The sequence below is a fragment of the Amaranthus tricolor genome, chromosome 1 (assembly GCF_026212465.1).
Source record: "Amaranthus tricolor cultivar Red isolate AtriRed21 chromosome 1, ASM2621246v1, whole genome shotgun sequence".
NCBI classification, from domain to species: Eukaryota; Viridiplantae; Streptophyta; class Magnoliopsida; order Caryophyllales; family Amaranthaceae; genus Amaranthus; species Amaranthus tricolor.
In genome coordinates, this window is record NC_080047.1 from 41,586,024 (window position 1) to 41,612,400 (window position 26,377).

The 26,377-nt window shown below is 33.0% G+C and overlaps 1 protein-coding gene across 1 annotated transcript; it reads right to left on the reverse strand.

Annotated features, from left to right (window-relative positions):
- Nucleotides 1-193: 193 nt before the first annotated feature.
- On the reverse strand, nt 194-23,152 carry LOC130801073 (insulin-degrading enzyme-like 1, peroxisomal). The gene is made up of 26 exons (XM_057664835.1): nt 22,809-23,152; nt 22,589-22,664; nt 21,051-21,118; nt 19,471-19,562; nt 19,295-19,368; nt 19,132-19,175; nt 15,484-15,535; nt 14,447-14,569; nt 14,246-14,358; nt 14,005-14,167; nt 13,126-13,218; nt 9,532-9,617; nt 9,308-9,394; nt 8,415-8,518; nt 7,653-7,755; nt 7,105-7,200; nt 6,833-7,022; nt 6,528-6,589; nt 5,588-5,692; nt 3,158-3,359; nt 2,873-3,081; nt 1,866-1,990; nt 1,742-1,793; nt 1,576-1,662; nt 822-944; nt 194-732 (listed from the first exon to the last, which is right to left on the reverse strand). The coding sequence occupies exons 1-26, from the start codon at nt 22,932-22,934 to the stop codon at nt 481-483; spliced, it is 2,907 nt and encodes a 968-aa protein (XP_057520818.1). The 5' UTR covers nt 22,935-23,152; the 3' UTR covers nt 194-480.
- Nucleotides 23,153-26,377: the final 3,225 nt, after the last annotated feature.

The window sequence follows — 26,377 nt, forward strand, 5'->3', positions numbered from 1 at the left end:
TATACAAGGGATGATAACATACTGTCACGGTTCGATCGACTCCTTCAGAAGGATGTCAGAAAATAAACGGTATAGTACAAAAAAATTATACATATAAACTGCCTACCACAGTATTTAGTCTGCAGAATTTTGCTGATGTGTTCAGAAAGGTCAAATACCATTCTAAGTATCCAATTAACAGAACAAACATCTCTTTATATAAACACCAACGCAACTTATTTTATTAGTACATAAATTTAAAAGGAGATAGTTTTGTTATGCAATGAATATATAAAACGTTATTAATCATGCTACAGCCTGTAAAACAACAGAATCACAGAACTGTTTTCAGGTATCATCCTAGTACTGTCTAACAGGAATCAATATAAGTATTGCTACTGTCGTACATCATGAAATCGTCCATAAAATTTATAGTGTCCTCCCTGCCCTACAGACTCCGTTGCACTGTCTACGTTCCCCAAGTCAGGTTTGAGATACGATTTAAAGTTTTGTAGGACTCCGACCTCCTCTAAAAGAGCCATAGAGTGGTTGTGATCTTCTAAAGGAGAAAATATCATCAATATGAATATACTTTGATTGCTCTGAGCTATTCATATCGACTTCATAGTCAGACAAATGTGAGGATCCATACACCCTTATGCTTAGTGTTTTCTTTCGGGTTGCACCGACTTTGACAAATTCGTCAAAGAAACTTATTAGCTCTTGTTGTGTCAGCTGCTTCAATGCCGATACCTGTCATGACATATTAGTATGAGTCCGGAGCAGCAGAAACAATAAAATACTTTTTTTGGAGTTCTATTTATTTCTGTTAGTATACATACCTCAGATTCTTTCCTGTCAAACTTGAATGTTCCATCAGTAATCTCTTTCCAATAGAATCTAGATTCTTCTCTCAGATTCTTGTGCTTCTCCAACTTGCTATCGATAAGTGAACTTACATTTTTCTGTAAAAAAAATCACAAAATTTTGATGATGCATGAAGCGAACTGGGTGCATGAAGCCTTGAACAAACAGGATAGGCACACATTCTCTCAATCAAGCCTCGCTTATTTATTATTTTAGAGATGTTAAAACATAAAATAACAATGTAATATACATCCGCTATGATGTTGAACAAACATCTAGAGCAACTATTAGTACTAAATTAATTCTAACTGATATTCTTCATATCACTATTGCTATGCTAGGCTGTCCCAAAATACTTGACCAAAAATTACATTCCTGTGGTATTTTGTTGATATACGGATACTTTACTGAAGGATTTTGGGAAGTTTGAGCTAAACACAAAAACTAGCAGATTCCATATTGTTGGGATAAAGACTTTTTCGTTGTTGTTAGATCAAATAAATTTCCTTTCAATCAAATGGGACCTATTATTTTCAAGCCATAGATTATCCTTAGCAATCAGTTCAGTAGATGTGTTCTATGCACCATTTCTTTTGATGTGTGAAACAAAATTAAAATTCTTACTGAACGTTGGTATGCAGCTATGCCAATTCGGGTCTATTTTGAAAACCTTTTATTAATTCTTTTTAAGCTAGAATAGCGTCTCAAGTTTTAACAAGTTTTACTTGCCTTAAATTCATCTTCACTAAGCTGCCGAAGTTCATTCTCAAATTTACTCAGAAATGCCTCAACTCTCTGGTCAATATGAGTAGGCCCCTGCACATCAAAAGCAAAGAGATCAGCATTGAGGAGCTTTTCAGCCAGAAATACATATAATGATGGTAATGATGCACACCTTTGCGGTAGATTGGATAATAAATTGCAAACCATGGATGCCATATATATTCCTACATAACGGGAAATTTTATCAGAAATCATTTCAGTTAAAGGAGAAACAAATATGGAACCTGAATGTTTACCTCTTTAAAAGGACAGTTATATATCCAAGTTGCTCAACAGACCGAAGTTGGTGAAATGTGGGTTGTTTGGCTATAAGTGCAATAAGCTCAAGCTTTACATTCGCCACATAATCATCTGGATGGACCTATGTACAGATGAAGGGGATTCATATCAGTATCCCATTAAAAAAACACAAAAAAGAAGTAGCTGAAGCATACTTGAGAAATCACTCATCGCATTCCTACTGATCCGTAAGAAAGTTTCGACTCCTAATCAATATTAATCATTACATTGCCCTGACGCTCACCAAAGAGGGTGTTTCAAGTTAAGCCTAGATTGCAAACACCATTCGGTGCTACACATCGACAAGTACAAATGGTTTGAATGAGTCCTTTTAATTAACTCCATTTGACAATGGACATTAATTAAAAAACAAGCTGGATTGGAGTAATAGTGCCTCTATAGCCAACTCCTCTCAGGATTCAATCATTGTAATTGTCTTCAAAAATCAGAAAATGAAAACTAAACCAACATCCTTGAATCATCTTTCACTTCCCTCAAATTCAAATATCTTAATAAAAAATTCTGATTCCAGGTAAAGAAGATTTGTTGAGCTTCTGCGCATCGATTAGTTGCAATCAAGGGTGACCAAAATGTTGGTATTAAAAGAGAGAGGTAAAAATCATTAAAAAAAGAGAGCACGTATTATTAGTTTTTGATTTGGTCATCATGAAGGTCAAAAATAGAAACCAAATGCATATTTAAAGACAGAAAAAGAATAATAAATTGTGAACGCCAAAAATCTTTGGTCACCACTAAATGCACTCTTACCCATCAGGGAAGGGACTTTTTATTTTTTAGTGTCATTAGGGCAATGTAATGTTGTCTCTACATAATTCATCTTAAAACAAAAAATAAAGTGGCCAAGAGCACAAAAGAAAGCCTGAGAGATCCCATCAGACAGAGATAATTAACGCCAAAGTGTAACAGATACAACAAAGCAGAAATCTCCAAAAACAAAGATTACCTGAATATAGTGAACCAGGCAAGAGTTCTCGTCACTTGGATTCAAGCCTTTCGTGCTGTAGCAGTAACTTTTTCCTTTTCCAAGCTTTACAACTCTATTAGTCTGATGCTGCGAAGGAAAAAGAGGCTGGCAAAGAAGGTTCGGACATTTGAAAAAGAGACTTTCGATGTGCTCGACTGTTGACACAGCTTCACTCTGTTCGATGTTCCCTGAAAACTTGTGGGTTACAAAAATAATACGATGGGAGATTATATTCATTAATAGAATAATATTAAGAATTCCAACCTGCAATGTAACACTCAAAATATGCTTTTGAAAGCATCAGGGGAACAAACTTGGAAAGTGCATCAGCTTCGAGGTTGGGTAGAACTTCAAGTTGTTCCATCCAAGGCCATGAATGGTCTTGCATAATTAATGAGCAGTAATACATGGCTTGTTGGTATGGTTGCTGAAACTTGTAATTTTGATACTCCTTAACTATTGTCTCCTGCAAGGGAGATTCTCAAGGATTAATACTTGCAAAATATTTTATCATATGGCTATGTATACTATACATTTAGAAAACAGCTTATAAGTGACTGATATATTCTTAAAATGTCAAGATACAACGAATTGAAAATGACAGAAATTTCGGCTTACTGCTCTCTACTTAAGACTTGTAAACCACTTGTAAATTTCTAGCAGATAATGAGAATTTAAGGAACAAGATTATCCTCTCATTGCTGCCATAACTTCAGTAATGCAATTCAATGCAGACTTCAAGGCAGGGGAAAGGGAAATGGGGTTTAAATAACCAATGACATCACCCACTTGAAGTACAATACGGGCATTTACAACCTATCCTTCTCGATTATATTGTTCATAAAATCAAGGAAAATATCGCTAATCTCCAATGGTTACCATGAGTCTTTCTTAATTTTCTCTTTCATTTTTTCAAAAAACAAAATAGTACCTACCTATTGAATAAGAGATGTTAAAGTTTCTTTTGTAGGGGAAGGTATTAGTATGTAGAAGGGCCAGAGGGTTGAATTTCCTCGTATCTGCCTTGATATTTATTCCTTGATATTTATCCACACATCAATTGTTAATAATTGAAAAGATTTCAAGCTTATATTATGGCATAATAGCCAGTTTGAAGCTTCAATCAGCAGATAAGTACGGGTCAGTTATGAATAACAACAGTAGTTAAAAAAGAAAATTGCTTATGTTTCAAGGAAAATCAGCACACCTACATTATTGGATGCCAAAGACTTCCATCAACTGCTACATGACAATCTCAATGCAAAATATTTTCTGACTTTTATATACAGAAAGATGCATACAATGCAGTTCTTGAACATAACATAACACCCTTGTGAATTTGCAAGGAAGGATCATCACAACTCACTCAAATTTCAATACCCAAACGAAATTAAGCATTCTCATTTATCAAGGTAGATTAAAAAATGACCATACCTCAACCATTGATGTACCATTCTAATTTCTACAACTCAGTCTTGGACGTTTTAAACACTCATATTCTTGCAACATTTCAAACTCATCCCAAAGTCAATTTGTTTTAAGAATCAGTCTTGCAGCAAACAAAAGATTGAAGAAAAAGACAATGCAATATTTACATGCACGCTTGCAATTTTCATCATATTTCCAATATCAAGTTCGGACATTGAATGATTCGCATCATTACCGAAAGTAAGCTCTCAAAGACAAAGAACAACAAAGAACTTGCAGGATGTACTGTTACTTTTAGCGGAGAATAGAGCTAATGAAGCCAGCAGGGGTCCAAGTATGGGAAAGAAAATCTAATAGAAGGGTACAGTCTCCAATATACAACCCAGCTCAACACAAATTCTAGGCTCATTTTAAAGTGCAGCCTGAATCAATCATCTTGATCTACCTGGTCATGCTCAGAGTAAACCTACAGTTCTGCAACTTGCATCACCATTCAGTAATGCCCAAATCTAACAATCCAACAAATGCTCTCCTTAAATGTTTCCCCAGCATTAAAATTAATTTCCAACTGTACAATCCTGCATATAGTTCTATTCTCAATGGATCCAGAGATTTACAATTCTTTGCTTTCAACTTATAGTGCCGTACATTCAACTCCTCAAACATTGTGTTAGCTACTTGATGGTATTGGGGTAATGAAAAGTTTTTTTGCTTAGAACTTGACGTTCTAGCATTTATCAAGTTAACGTGCAATTGAAAGAGAGTTGTTATATGCCTAAACAATCATTATTTTGGAGTAAAATGCCCAAATGATCCTAATGTCAAATAACGGTGAAATTCTCAAATAAATTTATAGCTAATTTTTTGACTGCTATTGCTTTCTGTAAATCTTGAGTTTAGACCTAGGAAACTTTTAGTACACCACAGAGATTGAGCTGATGCCACAAGCAATATTCTACAAAGCATTAGGTAGTCAATTGACAAAAACATGCCAATGCACATCATTATGGGTAAAAATGTTCTTTTAAGTGATAAAGCACGTTCACAAATTAAATGCATAAAAGGGGAATCTTCAAATATCCACGAGATATTAATTCAAGACCGACATTGCCACCACATACTCCTGTTGCTTTATTCAAAATCTCACCCAGTTGAACTAAAAACCTTCATACCAACAATATAACAATTCATACCCTAATGCCATTAGCGGGGATTTATAACAATGACGGAAATTTAGTCAAAAACTTCACAAGAGCATGCAATTACCTTAATAACAGCAAACCTGTCTGCTCTTACTTCAAACTTCACAATTGTATCAATTATTGTATCCAATAAGACCCTCAATTTGTGATTATAACCAACTACCGTCACCTACAAAGTTCAAAACAAATTATCGTCAGCACATTGAGAAAGTAACATAACAGTGATTCTAACAAAAAATTGTATTTAAGAAACTCTTTTCAGAGACCACTAGGAAGCAAAGAAAAACACTACATGCCACCTCTATCCCATTATTCATATTATTAAAGATGCAATCATAGCCCAAACCATATACCCAAATTCTATCGTCATTTTATCAACACAAACCTTAAAGCACCTTAATAAATTTTCTCCTGTCAAAACCCAATACCCAAAACCGAACCCCGTTAGATCCTAATTAAGAAAACAGAACAAGTCCAAAAACAGTGAATTCTAAAAATTATTTTCACTAGAAATTTTGTTTTCAAAGATAGTTTTAATTTTTGAATTCAAATAATTTACTGTCTTACCAAACACAATTTAAAATCTGTGAAGAATTGGAATATGCTAAAAAAAGTTTCCATCTGAGTGGGAGAATGCCCCGGACATGAATATTTCTAATGCTCATCAAATACATCTTAAAAGTTGTTTTTTCCTATTTATTCTTCAGAGCTCATGCAGATAACAAAACAAAGACGTAACATCCATCCTAGTAAAAATGACAAGCAGCTCATCATGGATAAGCATCTACAGAAGTAACCATAAGATACAAAATTAACTCATTTAAGCATGCCAACAGAAGAATCAATAAACTCTACAAGAGTAACAGATATGTGATGCTTTGAATATAAGAAATTCCTCAGGGTTTTCACTTCAACATGTAACTATGAGCAACAAAAGCACATGAATTATATAGTGACTTCTGAGCTAAGTACATTTCCCAAAACAACATATGAAAATGCATTACCTCAAATCCGCAATCTGAATGGTTGATGCTATAGTGAAGACCAGCAACTTGAGCATCATATGCTGAAAAACAGATAATAGACATCAAGTTTACAAGATAGTGAGGACAATAGTAACATCATCAAAGGCTAAATGAAAAAGAGCTCACAGAACAAAAAAGGAAATCAAGAATCTATTAAAGTACATGCAGCAGCATTCTGTGATTCTGACATCTCATCTAGAAAACAGCAAATATATAAAAAAAAAAAAAAAAAGCAAGAGAAACCCAAAAAGAAATATCTGCAAATATAGTTCTTCACATCATACCACATTCATTCAAGTAATCCATTAATAATCTTGTAAAGATGTCCGTGAGAACCTCAGATTCAGGGGAGTTCCCAGCATATGGGCAGTGAAAATCAATTTTCACATAAGCCTTAGGCACGGCAAAAATCATATCAGGCTTGTACCATAATCTCGAGGAAGATGAAGTCCTTAACAAAATGGGGTGCGTAACCTGTTTTACATACACAACAGCCTCATTCAAAATACAGAGCACCAGCACATAGCATGAAAAGATGGAGTGAGAAAATGTATACTTTGTCCTTGAAATCTTTGATTGATAAATCTGTAGGAATGAATACATTGGCTTCTGGTAGATGCAGATGCTCATTTGGAGAAGCAGACATCCAATTCTGAAGCAAGAAGCGATACAGATAAATGCCCAGAAACTACAGTCAGCTCACTATGCAATTTCTATCATACACTCAAGTTTACCACGAGAACATTATACCCATTGTTATTTTATTTCTCATTAGCTGATTTGAAGCCAAGTTCATAATTTTTTTAATTCAAATTAGTATTGCAAAATGGCTCGTTAGATCATGCGCACTTCTTATTCATGTGAAATTACAAATGATATTTACTACTTCCTCCTTGGTTTTGCAAGAGTATGGTTGCGTACATTCGACCCCACCTAAGTGGGCGTCCAGGTGGGTGCCGCTTAATGGCATTGGGAAAATGGAATAGTTGCAAACATTCTTGGCATGCACCATGCTCATAATACACTAAAAATTTTATATGTGGATTACCTACAAAACCAAACTAGGGAAAAAGAAAATATTGCAAAGGTATGAACCAAGAGAACCTGAATCATTGAGGCAGAGATCTTCTCAAGGGAATATTTTGTTCCATACCAAGGCTCTGACAAGTCTGAATGCCCTTCAAAAGACTTCGAATCCCAAAATATCCTGTGATAACATTGCAGGTAATCAACCAATTTTTAACTAGCATACATTAGACATGCCCACCCCAAATGCCCCCAGACAAAAGAGTGAAAAACAAACACCCAGTGTATAAAGCCCAAACCAGCCATGATTTGTGTCAGAAAGTAAACAGCTTCTACAGACCTTTATCCTCATCTCCACAGTCCTCCCCCCCCCCCCCCCCCCCAAAACAAAAACAAAGTCTGATAAGCTATTATGACTCTTTCCAATAGGCCAAAAAAAAAAGTCGAGAAGAAATAAAGTAGATGACAGATCATTTGTAAAAGTGAAGATTGCAAATACACCAACTTATTCAGCCGCAATCGATGTACCAGCAGTAGCCATCAAAAACTTAGAAGATATGTTCACACATATACAGAGGAATTTTTGTATTAAAGGTAGAGATTATATGTCAAAAGCCAATATCATAAGCACACTTGAGTTTTCATATTTAAAAAACCATTTGCAAGAATAAAAAGCAAATTCATGGACAAAAACTTTGAAGATGTAATCACTGAAAATTAATCTTAACAAAGAGGTATTTCGGAAATTACAAAAATGGCTATAAACTTCAAGGATTTATGGATAAACAAAGAAGACTACACTGTTCTGTTAACCACATACTTCAGTATATTTATATTTACCTCACATTTTCGGGAGAAAGTTCATCTAAAATCTTTTGGATAGTGCTTGGATTGTAAATAGATGGAAGTGAAGATCTTGCAAGCCAATCTCTAGGCGCATACAACTGCAAAAATTCCAGAAGATAGAAAGTATTGTCAATACTGCAATGTTACAGACTTTCATCAACCTAATCAACCAAATGTCCAATAAACAGTTTATTAAAATTCAGAGCATTTTTCATGCCGATCAACCTAGTGAACACAGAAAGCTTTTATATTAACATAATGAGGAACAAACAGTTGATGGTTATGCCGACAGTCTAACCAAATCTTCGCGTTGTCAAATCCATTTCTATATGAGATTGAACATAATGTACCTTTATTTGGGGGGAGGGGGGGGGGGAGTTGGAATAGGGGAGAGTAGGGGACAAGTACACAAGTATAAAAAGATCATACATAATTCGGCAGCAAGACACAGTGTATGGCACACACACTAAAGGAAATAAGGGGGAATAATACGTGAAGTACCACGCATCACCTTAAGTTTGAAGGTCATACTCAACCTAGTCCCATAAGTTACCTAAAATAAATTATAAAGATTCACGCATTTTGGTCTAAATAGTAAAATGTAAACATTAAAGATGGGCATCAAATATCTGACATGGATACTTGAGGTAAAGAAAAGAATTAGTAACATAGGACACATTAGTCATTTTTTTTTTCTATATACCACTTTTCAAGGCTGTCACTGGGGTTAACAGTTTACAGACACAGTATCATGTGTCTCCTTTGAAAAGACCACCGTCAGTAAAAAGAAGGATCAGCATTTTTGGGCCAGGTAAACACACAGAAAAACTTCACACACATTGCTCACGGGGGTAAATCTGAGCCTTGCAGCTAAAATAGTAACTTACATGCATATTGCTTGATATATTGACCACATAATCAGCAGGAGGAGTTTTGTCCTGATAATGGAACGACGTCTGACAAATGGATGAAAGCTTCACAAAAACAAAAGAATTCTTAGAAACACAACACTAAAGAAAACGAATAAAAAATCCACAACAAAAGATTTCAAACCACGACACTTGAAAAGAGGTAAAAATCGATGAAAGCTTCAAAATGAATCATAGCATACCTCATTAAATATCCATTCACATACACCAGACTTCTGCAAAAGCTGAACATATTTGAAAAGCACCCCCACAACATTTTGCATGTTCTCTGAAAATGGAAAAGAGAGAACAATGATCCACAGTCTCATTCAAAAACATTTCTTTTAGATATTTCATTACAGTTAATAGGCTCCGGTGGGGGGGGGGGGGGGGGGGGGGTTGGGGGGATTATTGCTTCTGATGGTACTACTCTCACTCTTACAGCTTTAACCCCTCTATCTTAATCTTGAATGTCAACTACTGTAAGTGCTAAAAGCTTCCCAAACTATCCAAATTACTCTTGACTAACAGTTAAATTCTTTGAACAAAGAACATTTTAGATACCTGTGCCTACAGCAGGAACCTCGGGAATCAAAAAAAGTACATTTGGAAACAATTAAAAATGTATTATGGTGTGAATGTGGTGACAGATGTCTGCAGATAGTAAACTTCACTGAAGAAAAAGTTTTTAAGCATGAAAATCTTACTTAACTCAAGCATTCTAAGATAAGGTGAAATTAAAATGCTACTTTGTGATCCAAGGGGTTGATGTAGGTTCTTCAGAAGCCAATATGGAAGGATAAATACAGAACCTTTTGTGTATGCTAAACAAAATTGAATGAGAATTGCATACTGCCTAATTTCAAACATTTCTCATTAACTACCCTGGTACTAATTCAGAAAACAAAAAAAAAAAAAAAAAAAAAGGGCTTATGTTTGAAGACTAGTGAAACAGGAAATTGGGATATGGATGCAACTTAAAGAAGAATGAGAGAATATAACACCACACTAAAGCCTTTCTCTAATAAAAATCAAGAACTTAGCGTTGTATGATCTCAAATTACAGTATAATTTAGTTTAATGGGGCCAACTACCATGTAAGTATGAAAGTGAGCAATCTCAATATTTTATTAATCTTCTAACTAATGGACTAATGAACTAAGTATGCACATTTCACATTATGATTCCTCAAAGACCACTAAAAAAGTACTGCAAGGTGACCAATAAATGAATTCCAACTAAAATTTAGGACATCTTAAATACCTAATCCTTCCTTGAAGGTTCAAGATGCTTATAGACTAACATCAAATCTATCAATTGCATTTAACTAACAAGCAGTTCCATATTGTTTTGCAGCACATCCTAATAAAACTTACAATATCCATATTCAACAAATGTTTGGCTAAACACATCATCCGTATAAAATCAAATAGCTACCTTTATATGAGACGCCATCATCTATGAGAGATATACTAGCTATGATAATGGTGATGATAATATGAGATGGCACCTCAAGCATACATTATCATATCATAGTGCCAAAATACAGTTACAGTTACGATTGCAGTATCGGTCACGATGATGTAGTAACAAATATGATGTAGTGGTCGTACGTTCCCACATGGGCTGAGACCGTGCCATATCCCTTGAACCGGAAACGAAAGTGGTTTTTACACCTTCACAAATACTGGTAATATAGTGTGGTAGATTTGAAAACCTTTACAACTTAGTTGATACAATACAATGCGGCCTTAATTTTGCATTATGCTCTTAATTGAAGGCAAGCACTGCTTTTTATCTAATGAAATATCTTCATTTAATTTCAAGCAAACACAATTATCATACTGCAAATATAAAGTAACGGTCACGGTATGTAACATGAGCGATAAAGTAATCATAACACCAAATATCATCCAAAAGCATGAGATATCCCTTAAAAACGTCAAAACACGGTTTTTTAAACCTTTACGGTGCAAGAAATATTGGTTCAGTTTGTTTGAAAACCTTAGCAACGCGACCAATGCGATGCCATGAGGCCATATTTTTGCATGATCATAGTTACAATTAATAGGTGGAGCCATGATGTAAATTTACATCACAATTTTTAATTAGCTCGAAGAGAAAAGCACGAGTGGTCAAAATGTTCTTTTCTGATGCTTAGGCACATTTCTTGCTTAAGACTCAAAAGAGTTCTGTTGTATCGAATCAGAAACAACTTGTAATAAAAACGTCAAGTTAAACTAGTTTGTAGCAACTCCAGCTTCTATGTTTCTTTACGTCATATTGGCAGGTTCCTTTAAGGGAAACCATGCCAGTTTGATAGAACTCGATAATTCCAGTGTCTTTTAACTCCTAATGCAAACAGGAGAATCAATCATTTTGAGTCTCTTAAAGTTTCACAGATAGTAAAACAATCGTTTAATTGATAGCTTCAAACAATAATCCATTGTAATAAACGTGTCGAGAGGATGACATATCAACAAAAACAGTAGTAATTTAGCGCATGTGTTTGGTAACTTTGGTTTAATGAGGAAATCAGTGCAAAATGATAGAAAAATGAGCAATCCTTATATTTAATTTGTTTGGTTATCAAAAAGTATAATTGTAATACGAGGAAATCATTTAGTTAGAATCGAGTAGATTTGTTTTTCCATAGTAATTCCTTCAAAGCTGATAGAAAAACATGTGAAAATTTGAGGAATTCAAGAATCATACATTCTACTAAAACAATAAAAGAATATGCCACATGTCACTTCTATATATCACATTTTCCCGCCTAAATTTATCATTAGTAATTGAATATGGAAACTTTGATATTTAATTAAACTTTATTTCTTAATGAATAATAATAGTAAGAAAAAAGTCAATTTTCGAACTTGGATTTTTCAAATACACTTTTTCAAGAAAAAAATAATTTTGGTAATTTTGATTTTAGTAAATTTAAATGACTAAAATTATTAATTATACCTTATTTACGATACAAAAATAATTTTGAATTAAAAATAGTTAACTAAAAATAACCTTATAATTAAAGACTCTTTAATTGTGTACTAATATTCAGAATAATGTCAAAATATATGTCAACTTAATTATTCAGCTAACTTCAATATTTGAAAAATAATAACTAAAATCTTATCTAGAATAATTTTACACTGATAATTATGATAAAGGAAATTATATTTAGAACATGTTATCAATAAAATGTTGTGTATGGGTACACCGTATATTCATTTCATAGAAGAAAGTTTTTTTTAATTGATTTCATAGAAGAAAGTTTGATATAATGTTTGCCTAATAATTTAGCCTTTGATTAATAAACCTTAAATTAATATGTTTACTCAGACTAAACAGTTTACTTAGGAAAGAAAAATTTTCATTAGTAGAAATTATTTTTCATTACTATTAAAAATTATTTAATCAGTGAAATAAATTCATTTATTAATAATCTTTTTAGTTAGTAAAAATAGTTATAATCAATTAAAATTGTAAGTTTAGAAAATAAACAATTATATTCAATAAATTTTTTTATATAAATTAACAAACTAATACATCTGTGCATCGCACGGGAACATATACTAGTAAACTTAGTAATGCTCTAATTTGCTCATATTTCTATCAAGGAATACCAAACAAGTGAAATTTGAATTTTTTTTACTTTAATTTTATTTAACTTCAAATTTCAACAGTTTTACTTTTCCAAGTTCCAATATACCTTTTGCTATCAATCTATAAACATTATGCACAATATTTCCCTCTTCAAAATCAACATATTGACAAATATGTCAATTCACACTTACCATGCCCAGCATCTGTAAGATCGATGATAACTTTGAAAAAAGAGTACTCAGTGTTCCAGTCTGTTTCCCCAGCAGATAAACCAGTGGCCCAGCCTGCAAATTTGCACTCTGGTGATAAGAAATTGAACTACATAGTGCTTAAAATAAACCAAAGAAGCAACCATATTTAAGCAACCAAATTAAGAACCAAAGTGTGCGGATGATTTTGTGCCTGAAGCTCATGGAAAGCATCTAAAAGCGATATTATTATGACAAAGTCCAAAATCAAAAGCCTCTACATGCAAACCTCTTGAGTGTTTCTTCAAACTTCTTTTACTATGGACTGAAAATGCATTATGCTGTAGAAATTATTGTGTAACAACCATATAAAGGACATTTTTTTTCCCGATGGAGCAATAGAATGACTATTTCCATCTTGTACATGATCGACATCAATTAATACTTGCGATGTGATATTCTGACCACATAGCATAAAAAAATGACCAAAAATGACAAAAAATGACCAAAAAATTCACATGATATATTTTACTATGCTACATTATTCCAAAACCAAGATACACTAAATTTTTAGCTCAAACAAAAATGAAAATATATATTAAGGAGGGGGAGTAAAGCAAGTTTTTTACAAGCAAGTTTGTAATTAACATATATTATCCAGAATACAGTGGTGTCAGTACTCATAAATCAAGTATCTTTAATTATAAGCTGTTGCATATAAAAAAGAAGGCAATGGATAGATTATTGAGTATTGAATACACAATTAAATATTGTGAGACTTAAACCACAATTTTTGAGGGGGAAGGGGTTAAAAACTTAATGCAAACAGGAAGCCCGAAGAAAATTCTTTTCAGGAGCATGTACAAGATTTATCAAACCCACCTAGTTTTTTCAAGACATAAAACAAAGATCCTTCTGCTTCATGGCCAATAAGATGTCCTAGATACCGGCATGGCCCTTCCTTGTAGTAATGAATGCCAGGAGTAATTGGCCAACTAATTTTCAACTTATGGCCCTCTTTAATTGGTACAACTTTGACAAGTATCTACCAAAAAATTCAGCATAGTGATAATGTAGAACCATCTGAGCATCAATATGTAGATATAGAATGTGTAAAGCTAACCTGAAGGTGGTCTGATGTGCAAGGCTGACCAGGGAAGCTGAGAGAGTTTCTATTGGTATTCCTTATATCTTGAAATTTGCATTTCACCATGGTTTCTATTTTATCAAGACTTTCTAGGATGTATACATTAAACATACAATTCAGCATATAGAAAGTACACTAGTTCAATTTCAATGAAAGTACAAGAAAAGCAATCAGAACCTTTTGCATAGACAACAAGACGCATCAAGTTTGCTGAATAATATTCTTCATAGAATTTAAGCAATTCCTCCCTAGTATTGATCCCGTTTGCCTTTGGGCGTACCTCCAAGGTTTCCCAGCTTCCTGCAATAAGTGTAGCCTAAAAAGATTGATATGCATCGACATTCAGGAAAATGGAGTTCCTCCATCAAATTGAATTAGAAATAAAAAGATGGTGTTTATTATCAAAGTTTATAGAAAGGCAAATGAGATGAAAGCCTTATTTCCCTAATATGATGTTTGGTTCAAAACTTCAGCAAACCATATCAAATATTTTTCATTTTTGGTCCCTTCAATAACCAAGCAAAAAACCGTTTGCATCACCGTATCATATCATAATATTGTAAATGTTTTTGAGCTTGCCACAACCAAGATATAAACCGAGACAACAGCAAAATCATCCGCATTGACCGCAAAAGCCCTTTGCAACCATTATAGCGACCAAAACCAAAACCACAATTTGCACTATGGTTTAAACTCCTCTAAATTCCCCCCAGTTTGCAAATACTCCATACTCCAATACACCATAGCATAGTCCAGTCAACTACCATATTTTCTACAAACATCTGATTACTTCCAATAATCAATTCCTCCAAAAATTGTTCAAAAAGCTAAGTCTATGGCTTCGAAACATAAAATAGCAGGATAATAGGCAAAAACTGAGTGCTAAAATTAGAAACATATTTAAGACCACCAATGTCTACACCAGGATACATGACTACTGCAATGAATCATTAGTGTGGAATCAAGGCTTTGACGTTGTTAGTGTTGTTGCAATGAATCATAAGTGTTTTGTAAATCATTTACATAATGCAGAAGCATCTCAAAAATGAAAACATCAAATTCAACACAGCTTAATGTGAGGATGTTAACATGTTTAACCCTCATATTTAACATAGCTTAATGTGAGGATGTTAACATGTTTAAACCTCATATAAGTAATAGTTACACAACAATGCCAAAACATGGGGATTAAATTTCATATATGTAATTGTTACCTGTACTAAATTTGTGATAGGCATGGGCTGGTGAACTAAGATGCTTATTAAGCTGGAAACAACGATGAAATCATTCATTAGCAGTTTAACATACTAATTGACACCAAAAGGAATATAGGAAAAAATTATCAATAGGCTAAGAATTGAGAAAATCATCAAGAGCATGATAGTATGGGCAGGAATAGAAGCAAATGAACGACATAGAACTTGTGAATGTTGATAGAATATGTAACATTCGAGAAATTAATAATTTAATACGAGTAAGTTTAAGAGAATTGCTCGTACGAGAATGACCTTAAATACACATGACATAAAACATTCTCAATTTAATTTCTCTCTTCTTTTCCTTTTCTTTTAATTTGTTTAAAAATTAAAAAATAAAAATAAATAAATAAATAAACAAAAACAACTACTCAAACCCTTTCTCCCTCTCTCACTTCAACAAACCCAGAAACCAGCCAAACACAAACCCAAGAACACCTTCCTCCTTCACGACATTCCCTCTGAAAATGGTCAAATTGAGCAACCTTTTCCCTCATTCAATTTGCTGATTTTCGACTGCAACCCATGTAATCTTGATCTGAAATTTTCAAGGAATTCAGCCCTAACATAGCCTTCTTTGAAGCTTTACTTCGAAAAAATAACAATGGCAGGACTCACACCTTCTCCTTCCCTCTGAGTTTCGAAGGATCTATGTTGCAAAAATCAGTTGATTCTTTTCTCTTTGTGATATTTTTAAGGTAAATGATCAATGTTCTACATTCTTGATTGTTTTGTGTAAATTATGGCTAATTGATCTTTCTTGCTCACTCTCCTCTGATTTCGAACCCTAGCCATCTTTGATTGGATTTTCATGTAATATCTACAATTTTTTTTAAGGATTTTATTCCATTCAAATGGTAGCAGCACAGTAGCAGCCGAAACCCTTTCCTTTGATCTAAATTCTGCCACAAACCAAAGAAGCCACTACCAACCTTGTTTCTATTGATGTTGCATCAAATTCAGAATAACCTTATTTCCTGTTCTTGATTTCTGCCGCAAACAGTAAGATTCATCTCTTTCCATTTCTTTGGTTTTTGTTTCTTCCGTTTTGCTTTTCTTGGTTGAGGCATTATGAATGTAAAACATTCTTGTGATTTTTATTTATTTCATTACCTATTATTATTGATCATCAAATCTTGTAGTCTCATGAAAGTGATGTGATCTCAGAATTAGTGTGGGTATGCTTGTTCATATTAGAGTAGATGGAATTTTTGATGTTTAATATTGAATTGGTGGATTTTGAGATCTTATTGTGGAATATTTGTTTTGGTAAGATATTGAATAATTGATATTTTTGAATTGGGTTAGTAATCGTTATTAAGTATTGATGAGATTTAACTAGAATATGTAATCTTTGAATCTAGATTTTGTATGAAATTATGAAACTATGAAACAAAGAACGCTCTTTCGTGATGTTGTGTTTGTTATGCTTCAGGAGGTGACATCATCGAAGAACCCTTCTAGTTGATAGCTGTGATCTGGTTTCGACTCCTTGAAGCATCTTTTGTGGTGAGTAGCAGCAGTCCCTTAAAGGGTCTGGCCAGACTACAATTTTGAAAATTGTTTTATTAAAGCTGTGAATGTTATAATGTTGAGACAAATTTGTTAAGAATGATTATGCTGATATTGATATGGTCAATGGATCGGGCTCACGAGCTGGTCATTGACGGAGTAGAAGGAACCTTACTCCATATTTTGAGGTGATTTGTCATTCAAATATCGACTAGCCTCACCCGAGAGTGACATAGCCCTAGAGCTATGGATGTTCCTCTCAACTAGACTCCCTGTGCGCACATAGATTTAGGAAACTAATGTAGCTTTTAAACCTTTGTTTTGAATTACTGTGTTTTGTTGTTTTGGATTGTTACTTCTCATTCAGTTTAATCTGACCCTCTGTTGTTTCCAACTTTTAGTTTGATTACAGATCGGAACCGGTCGGGAACGATGGGTTAGCAATGTTGATTAGAGTTCCAAGGATGTCATATTGAGCTGAGCATGTGGGAATTTTTGTAGTTTTGTATTAGGTTTTTGGATAAATGTATATTAGACTTGGTTGTGTTGGTTATATTGATCCTAAAGTTATCTGTATGTTTACCTTGTGTTTTAGTTAGATGTTTGGTTTGAGAATTAGCTGAGTTAGTTACGTCAAAGAGCTGGTGACCCCTTTGCTCCAATTTTGGAAGTGAGATTTAGGTTTCTTGGGAAATAAACCCCGTGATGACCCTGTTTACTCAGTCAACAGTAAGTCGGGTTGTTACAGAATATCTCTCTTGGAACTTCAAATACACAAGTGCTTGGTCTTACAATTATAGAGAAAATAACGTAAGTGTTTATGTACTGATCAATAAGCTCAAAGACCTCTTCTATGATTACTTTAGCACATACATCCAAAGTAAAATCTGAAACACTGAATAAGTTGAGAACAATTACGGGCTCAATCACTAATAACTGAATCCTACATTTTTAAAGCTTGCAATAATCTGACTATCACACTTGGACAACAAACAATTATGACCATTACCATCTTTCATTATCGATCAGTAAAAGTAGAGATTTTAAGAGTACAATAAGCCTCACACTCTAGCCTCAATTAACCTCAGCACCGATGCCAAGCTACCTTGGGTTAACAACTTCATAGGTAGTCGATTTAGTCCATGATATACACTCCTATCATTCAAACGGATTGCATGTATGAAGCCCGAACATCAAGACTACTCTAATCGAACTAATCTATCCTAATCAAACTAATCTTTCTCTTAAATTTCCAGAAAAAAATTTCTAACTAATCTAACCTAGAGTATAACCTAACTAGAGCAAAACAAAACAGCAAGAAAAGACATAAATAAAATCATAGACAACAACATTACAAAGATAGATCAACAATACCTCACATAATAAACTTGATTCTTTACATTAGTACAAAACAGGCAACCATAGTGAAAAAATACAGTAACGATCACAGTTGCGGTAACGATGAGACGGTAATGGAGATGATGCCGTTGTCGTGCCGTCAGCCTAAACCATTATATATCACTTGAAACAACCTGAAATGCGGGTCTTTTGCACCTTTATGATGCGGGTGTACCGATTTGGTAATCGGTACATTTGAAAACCTTTACGATACGGATGCCTTATTTTTGAACTATGTTGGCAACGTAAGTATATGCATGCTGAAAAAGCCAAATCGCCACAAGTTCGAAAAACATAGGGATTATACATAACATCTCACAACTCATAAGTGCCAACAAGAAGCGTGAAAAAAAACAATGCGAACTTTCACCATTTTAACTTTCGTCTTGATGCTAGAAGATTTAGCTAGTTAGTGGTTAGTAAGAGACTGATAGAAGAGAACATACAGATTAGTGAGAAAGAGGAACACCGAACATCCAAATATCAAACACAAATTTGAAGCCACGGAAAGTAAACTAAAGGGAGCTCGTAGAACTAAAGTAGAGCGTGCAAGCAAGCACATATCAAGTATTCAAGTGTATTAGCTTTCTGTTCCTTTGAAACAGTTAAAGCCACAGGAGCTGAAAAAGCATAAACTGACACACAGGACGACAACTAATCAAACCATTAGACAAAGTCATTGGATAATGAAAATACCTGGTTCATGCGCCATATATCAGAAAGCAAATTCTTTTGATGTTCTAAGGAAATTATAAAATAAAAAGGAAGAAGTAAATATGACAGTATAATTAAACAGAAAACCTAGTTGAGAAGTTGAAACCCATGCCTTAACCAACAAAATGGAACCTATATTATGTACCTGAATCTACAGCTTTGATTTCTCTCATGGTAGCATCAGGAGACATGAGCGGCTTGATAAAAAATTGTGCAAACCTGAACCAAAAAATGACAGGCTTCAACTTACATCAAGACAAAGAAGATAGAATGGAATTGTTTTTCTCCGGTAAATGGATCGAACAGGAAACTTCTATTAACCTATCAAGAGCCTCCTCAAAAGCATCCGCATTGACATCAAAGTAATAGTTGGTGTATTCTGATGCAGTGAAAGCATTTGTGTGGCCCCCATGCTGTGCGTCAACAAAGATTCACACAGTAAATTAGTGTGTTCAGATATTATATAAGCATCTAGTTTAAGCAAATTTTTACTTAAACAAGCACAATAGCACTGATATGTAAGTTGGAAGAATGTCAAAGAAAACCTATGAGGCAATGACGTATCAATAATCAACACTGTTAAAATGATTTTTAAGCACAATACTCGTAGAAGCCTAGCCAAATTACCAATCTTCATACTCATGATACACCAATGCATATTAGGTACAGATACTATCAACAATAAGAAATAAAATGTACACAAAGCACAAACATTTCCATTTAAAGATTTCAGTAAATAAGTAAAGCTCCGCAACTTCTGGATGTAAAGGAAAACAAAGAAGTGCATAGAAAGTTCAACTAAACCCCTGTACTCAAACATTTACTCCAGGCATGTTTGATGTCTTAAGAGTAAGTCAGCAAGTAACAATAACTCTGTTGAGGTAGGACAACTATGAAATTGATAGCAAGTAGAGAGTACGTACAAGGGGGAGGAAGTTGGGAGAGAGCGAGACAGAAGCATTGATGATGGGGTAAATTCTGTTGCCTAAGGAAGTGTTCCGGAAACTCAAATATTCAGTGAAGATGCAACCAACCTTCAGATGGAAGAAGACTATCAACAATGATTCTGATCATTCTATTCTCCTAATTTCTTCATCTTCTTCCTACTTTCTTTTTATATTTCTCATAATCTGTTGAATTTCCAGAACTGCAGCAATATCACTACGTGGTTTCCAACTTCCAATATGACTAATAATGAATACCAGCCCTTTTGCACAAATGATCCAGAACTGCAAAAGGAAGATCCCTCTAGAACTTTCCTCATGATGATAACAAAGTTCTACCACTATAAAGGGTTCACTTGAGTGAAGAAGGGCACTAATGAACATACAAATTGTAATAGTAAGATAAGGGATCTCTGCATACATTTTCCTTTGTGCTAGTTACCTATATATTGCGAAGAAAGGAACATAGAGGAACAAAATATGGTAATTATTTCTAAAATAGCCATGTTAACATAATCAAGTGATCAATCAACAGGGAAAGAATGAAGGGCTTCAAGGTCACAGATGCTTCCTTCACAAAGAACAAAATTCAAATCTTTCAACTACATGGTTATTTGAAGCCCCCCACCAATGTACCACAAGATTCATTATTCTTACATGAACGACTATTCAAGTTTAAAAGTCAAAAATTCAAGACAAGGGATGAGGGGCGCACATTCATGCTCCATGATTAATACGAAAGATGGAAAAATGATTGACTTAAAAATCATTGAGTAGTATAAGCATCATATTCATAGCACATGAACCCCTGATGGATAAAGAAACATCTAAATAAATTCATGAATATAATATCCATGGATTCAGATTCTTGACCTCACTACAAACCAAGCTAATAAATAAAGTATTCCTTTTGAATATTTACAAGTTATTGAAAAAATATAAAACTAATGGAAGTACCTCTGTTATATACTTGGAGTAACTATCTTCAGTAGGATATTTTTCGCTAGCATAAAACAACATGTGCTCTGCAACATACAAAAAAGAAATAAAAAGGTCACTCAAGTAATAATGCTAGGGCTATACCTTTATAAACTAGCCCACCAAAAACAGGGAACCATAAAAAAGACCGCATAAATGCACTTTAAAAATTGAATAAAAATATTAAGGAATAGCATAAGCATCAGAAAAATTTGTAAACACATTAACTTGATGCTTAAATAGTCATCTTTTCCCTCTTCATCAAATGAAATAATAAATCAACAAGCTACAATTTTTGATACAATTACTGATAACGGGCCACATTCCACTGATATGTTGCTCTAATAATGTCCAGTGATCAATCAATTACTTGAGGTTTCTTGTGGCTTCTGAATACTGTAATTTACTAGGAAAATAAAAAATTAAAAATCTATGCTGCCTTCTTTTACTAGGTAGTTTATACTTAAATGTCCATTGTTCCTATAAGTTACATGTACAATAATAAGCTGTGAAATGATATAAGAAGAGAAATCCAAGGGAAAGAAGTCTACTGTAGGATCCAAAAAAGCCAAAAAGGTCCTCATTTTGATACTGGATCTCATCATTTAAACAAAAAGTACACTTGGAGATCAAATCAAAACTAATAGAACTCGATAAAACACCAATTTGGCAATCTCTACCCTCAAACCACATATACTAAAGCTATAAAAATAAATATAATCAATAGTGCAGTTGCACTTGTCACAATTCAAATTTCACAAAAAAACCTAAAATCCCAATCAATTTCTCTATATAATATACCTAGATTAAACAACTTAATTAACATAACGAAAGAGTCATAAAATGGTTTTATTTTTTTTTAACTAAAATTGGCTAAGCAATAATCATTTTTTTTTGAAATCCATAATAAAGATGTTTATATCTAATCACATTCCGCAAATAAAGCGCAGTCAAAAACAACAGAATTTATCTTCCATCTCAATGTGTCTAACTAAAGTCGAAATCCCCTGCATCAACTACTTACAATAATAAAGGAACTATCTTTTCATTATGCAGCTGCTAGAATGACTTTTACCAACACTAAAATGGAGCAAAACAACATATTTACTAATTGATTGAGAAGAGAGAAATTTTCTCAGTTTAGTTTCTCATTTACTGCATATAATTCGCCTTACACGAAATGTTTAAGAAAAAAAGCAATTGGTTACCTAATTTTGTTAAATTAGTCCATGTAGGTTACCATCATGCACACCTTTTAGGTTTCTATCATTGTCCTTCCGAATTAGGTGTTAGATAATCACGCAACACTGATCAACTTATCAATTACTAGAATAATCACAGTAAAGATGAACATGAAACGTTAATTACAAATTACGACTACTAAAACATCAAAAATATACTGTTCTCTCGATGACAAAAATTAAATTGACTAATTCAACTTCAATAAACGAAAACAGCAATCATCCAATCCAAATAAGCAAAGAAAACAAACAAAATGAGAGAAAAACAAAAAAAACCTAGAAAATGAGCGAGTCCTTCAAGGCCTTCAGGATCAGAGAAAGAGCCAACATTGACATTCATAGAAGCAGCACACTGTGAAAATTCAACGAAAAATCAATCAAAGAAACAAAGTCAAAAACTGATAAACGGAATCAAATTAAATTGAAAAATGATTAGATGAATGAAAAATCAAGAATGATCAGATGAATGAAAAATCAAGTCAAATCAAGTAAAAACCTTATCAGTATCTGGATCGCTAATAAGAAGAACTTCGAGAGAATTAGAGAGGACGACTCTCTTGTAATCTCTCTTGTCAGTTCTAGGCTTCAGTATCTCCACCATTTCGTCTTTGCCTACCGCCATTTTTGATTGTTTCTTGAGAAAGAATTAACGAGGTAGAAAGAGAATTCAGAGTAGATTTTAAATGAGGTGAAAGAAAAAGAGTTTGATTTTCCTGTTATATTTGGTCGTCGTTTGGTCGTCTTGCCGTGCATAGCAATATAGCATGCTTAATGGGGTTTTTCTTAACATTTGTTAAAAAGGAATATCGATCTTTAGATAGAATATCCATCCATCCATCTTTTTCATGTCTCAATCTATCTATTCCTTAGTCCATCACTGGTATATGTCCCTCTTGCTGATCAAGAAAAAAACGAGTAATGTCAATTTACATAAAATACGTTTATTGAGTTTTGATATCTAGTCTTATTTGTCAAGAAGTGTTTAAAATAGACTCGATAATTCGCTATTTACCCGACCTTGTAATTAAACTCGGCTTGCCCCGACTTTAAAATGAAGCTAAAAGTATGTAAAAATTAATGTGGACTCAATATCCGATTTTGAACCGACTTAAAACATTTGATCCCGAAATCAACCTGATGATCCGAATGTACAATATGTGGAAGACAATAAATTAATTAACACATCTAAAGTATATTTACACGTAATATATGATTAAAATTTGGATTTAAGTGATCAACTGACTTTAATGACATCACGCTAGATTCGCTACTGGAAGACGGGATATTTTTTAAGGAAATCTGAAAAATTTGTAATAATATAATAATTATTTATTTGAATAATATTAAAAGAGAGTTGAAGTGTGTACATGAGATTAAAGAGAGTGGTATGGTTCATTAGATTAAAGAGAGTGGTATGGTTCATTTTCCAATAAGTGGATGATGCAAAATGAATTGGACATTCAAAATTAAAAAATAATGCAAATTAAAAGGGCCGAAGAGAGTATCCATTAACTATCACAAATTCTCAAATAAAATGGTCTTGTGGTAAGACTATCTCAATTGGGTTGGTCTAATGTACGTTTATAGTTTAAAAGTTTTCACTTAAAAGTTTAAAGTAATAACTTAGAATCTTAAAATGACTAATCGTAGCTTTAAAGTAACTTTTTTAGTTTTTAAATGATTATTTATAACCTCAAAGTAGATCACTTACACTTTAAAATGGTCACTTTTTATAATGTTAAAGTAATAACTTATAACCTTAAAGTGATCACTTCAATCTTAGAGAAATAGACTGATTGTATGGCCTTATCTAATGGTGAAACAGTCTCATACAAAATTTGTTGATTAACTATTACTTGGAATTGTCATAGGTCCAAAACCGTATTGTACCCCGCCCTAATTTATAGGTTTTGGTTCAAAATTTTGAGACATAGCTAATATGGGTTCAGGTTCGAGTTAGATCTGAGTCCGAGTCTAAGAACATAAATAAATTCGGGCCTGTGTCTAGGGACTTTAGACCCATATCCAACTCAAACCCTTTCTGTAATCCGGATTTTAGATCCAAAACTGCTGACTAATTCAACCGGTGAGATCCGCTCTAGACCTGACCTATAGCCAATTCAAAATAAATTGTAAATTCTTGTAAATCTATTTGTATACTTATTAGACTCAATATAAATTTATATACAATCTATAAACTAATTTTAGAACTAATAAAATATTTAACATGTAAAAAAGTTTAAGTATGAATTAGTTAAATTAAGATCCATTTAGAACACGTTTAGGATCTTAGACCCAACAGACTCGTCACTCGTCAAGTCTGAATCTGAGTCCAAAATTTTCGGAAAATTTGAAACAAATAAGCACAAATATATAAAAAAAATTCACATTATAGCTAACTTTTAAAACTATTTTCCAAGATAAGCAGTTTTTTTCCAGACTTGAGATTTGGGGCTGTTCGTATTTAGTAACAGCGAACAAAGGCAGAGGGTTCAAAAAAAGCAAAGTGTATGTTCGCTGTTACTAACAGCGAACAAAGCTAAAACCTAGTCAAACAGGGGATCTGATGTTTTTAGCTCGCATCTGTTTGCTGTTACTAACAGCGAACAAAGACTGGAGGTCAAAAATAGTCAGTCTTTGTTCGCTGTTAGTAACAAAGAACAAACTCTTTGACTTTTTTAACCTCCGGTCTTTATTCGCTGTTACTAATAGCGAACAGCCCCAAACCATAGCTTTGCGAAAAAACTTTTTCTAATTGGGAATTATTTTGCAAAGTTTATTATTGTATAAATTTTTTATATTTTTTTTGCTTACTTGTTTCCATATTTTAATATGGATCCAAAAAATTAATGGGTTTGAGTTCGGGTATGAACGGACCCAACCCATATCCATGACTAACGATTACTACAATAAAAATTACTGACATCATCTATTTTAAACTGGATACGTATCATTTTTCATAAAAAAAATAATCTACAATAAAAATTACTGACATCATCTATTTTAAACTGGATACGTATCATTTTTCATAAAAAAATAATCCATCTAAAATTCGTTGATGATGTTGTTGTCATTATTATCCTATTCAATACTCTATTATTTTTCCACTTTATTCTAACAATTACAAATCTTTTAGCAATGCTGATTAATTTTTGACTTCATAGATTACAATGACATTTAAAACATTAGAAAATATATTATACAGATTCTATTAATTTTACTGTATAATAGCAAAAAAAAAGTTTAATTGTAAGCATGTTATTTCTCTTTTTTTCATTGGTTAGTATTAATGAAATTTAACAGATTTGTATTTTTTTACATTTACCATATTTACAAATTTATATTTCGGAAAAACTCATATATTAATAGATGCAATAAATCACAATTATTCCAATTACACAGTTGTATATAAATGTACTGTTTAAAAAATTATAATGGAAAATATATAATGTACTGTGAAGAACATTATATTTCTTCTAATTAATAAAATTATGGAATTACACCGCGTAGAAAACTATACTATGGAATAAATTACATTTATTCAAGTGTAATTGGAATTACACAATTTTGAAAATTATGCTGCAAAATTACATTGTGTATAAAATTATACAGCAAATTAGGAAATTACTTGAAGTACATAATAGCCCTTTTTTCAATCAATTGTTATTTAAAACTAAAATGACATAAAATTCAATTAATTAATCATTAAAATTAGTCATTGAAATTGTTAGACTACCGTAATTATAATTTTTAATTGTAGGAAAAAATATGGAGTATGGTTTGCAATCTAAATTTTATTAAAATATTCACGTGTTTAAAAATCCATATATTGCACGGGTTTCTATCCTAGTTAACTATAAAATATTATTAGATATTTACTTTTATTTGCTTTGATTTGATTTGCTTTTATTATTAGATATTTACTCCTATTTTTCTATTGGTTAATTAAATTGTATTTTTTTGATCTACATTTTGGTTAGGAAAATCTAGTCTTAATAAATCACAACTTTGGTTGATTTGCTTATGAAAATCCCACATTTTGTTTATTTTTTAAATACTCGACCT

Bases quoted from the DNA above. Each gene is read 5' to 3' on its own strand.
- LOC130801073 (XM_057664835.1), bottom strand. From the start codon at position 22,934: ATGGCGGTAGGCAAAGACGAAATGGTGGAGATACTGAAGCCTAGAACT. The intron at 14,359-14,446 runs GTTCTGATTGCT...TATACATCCTAG, and splicing joins TCTTGTTGTCTATGCAAAAG to AAAGTCTTGATAAAATAGAA. The intron at 1,991-2,872 runs GTAATCTTTGTT...ATCTGTACATAG, and splicing joins GCCTGGTTCACTATATTCAG to GTCCATCCAGATGATTATGT.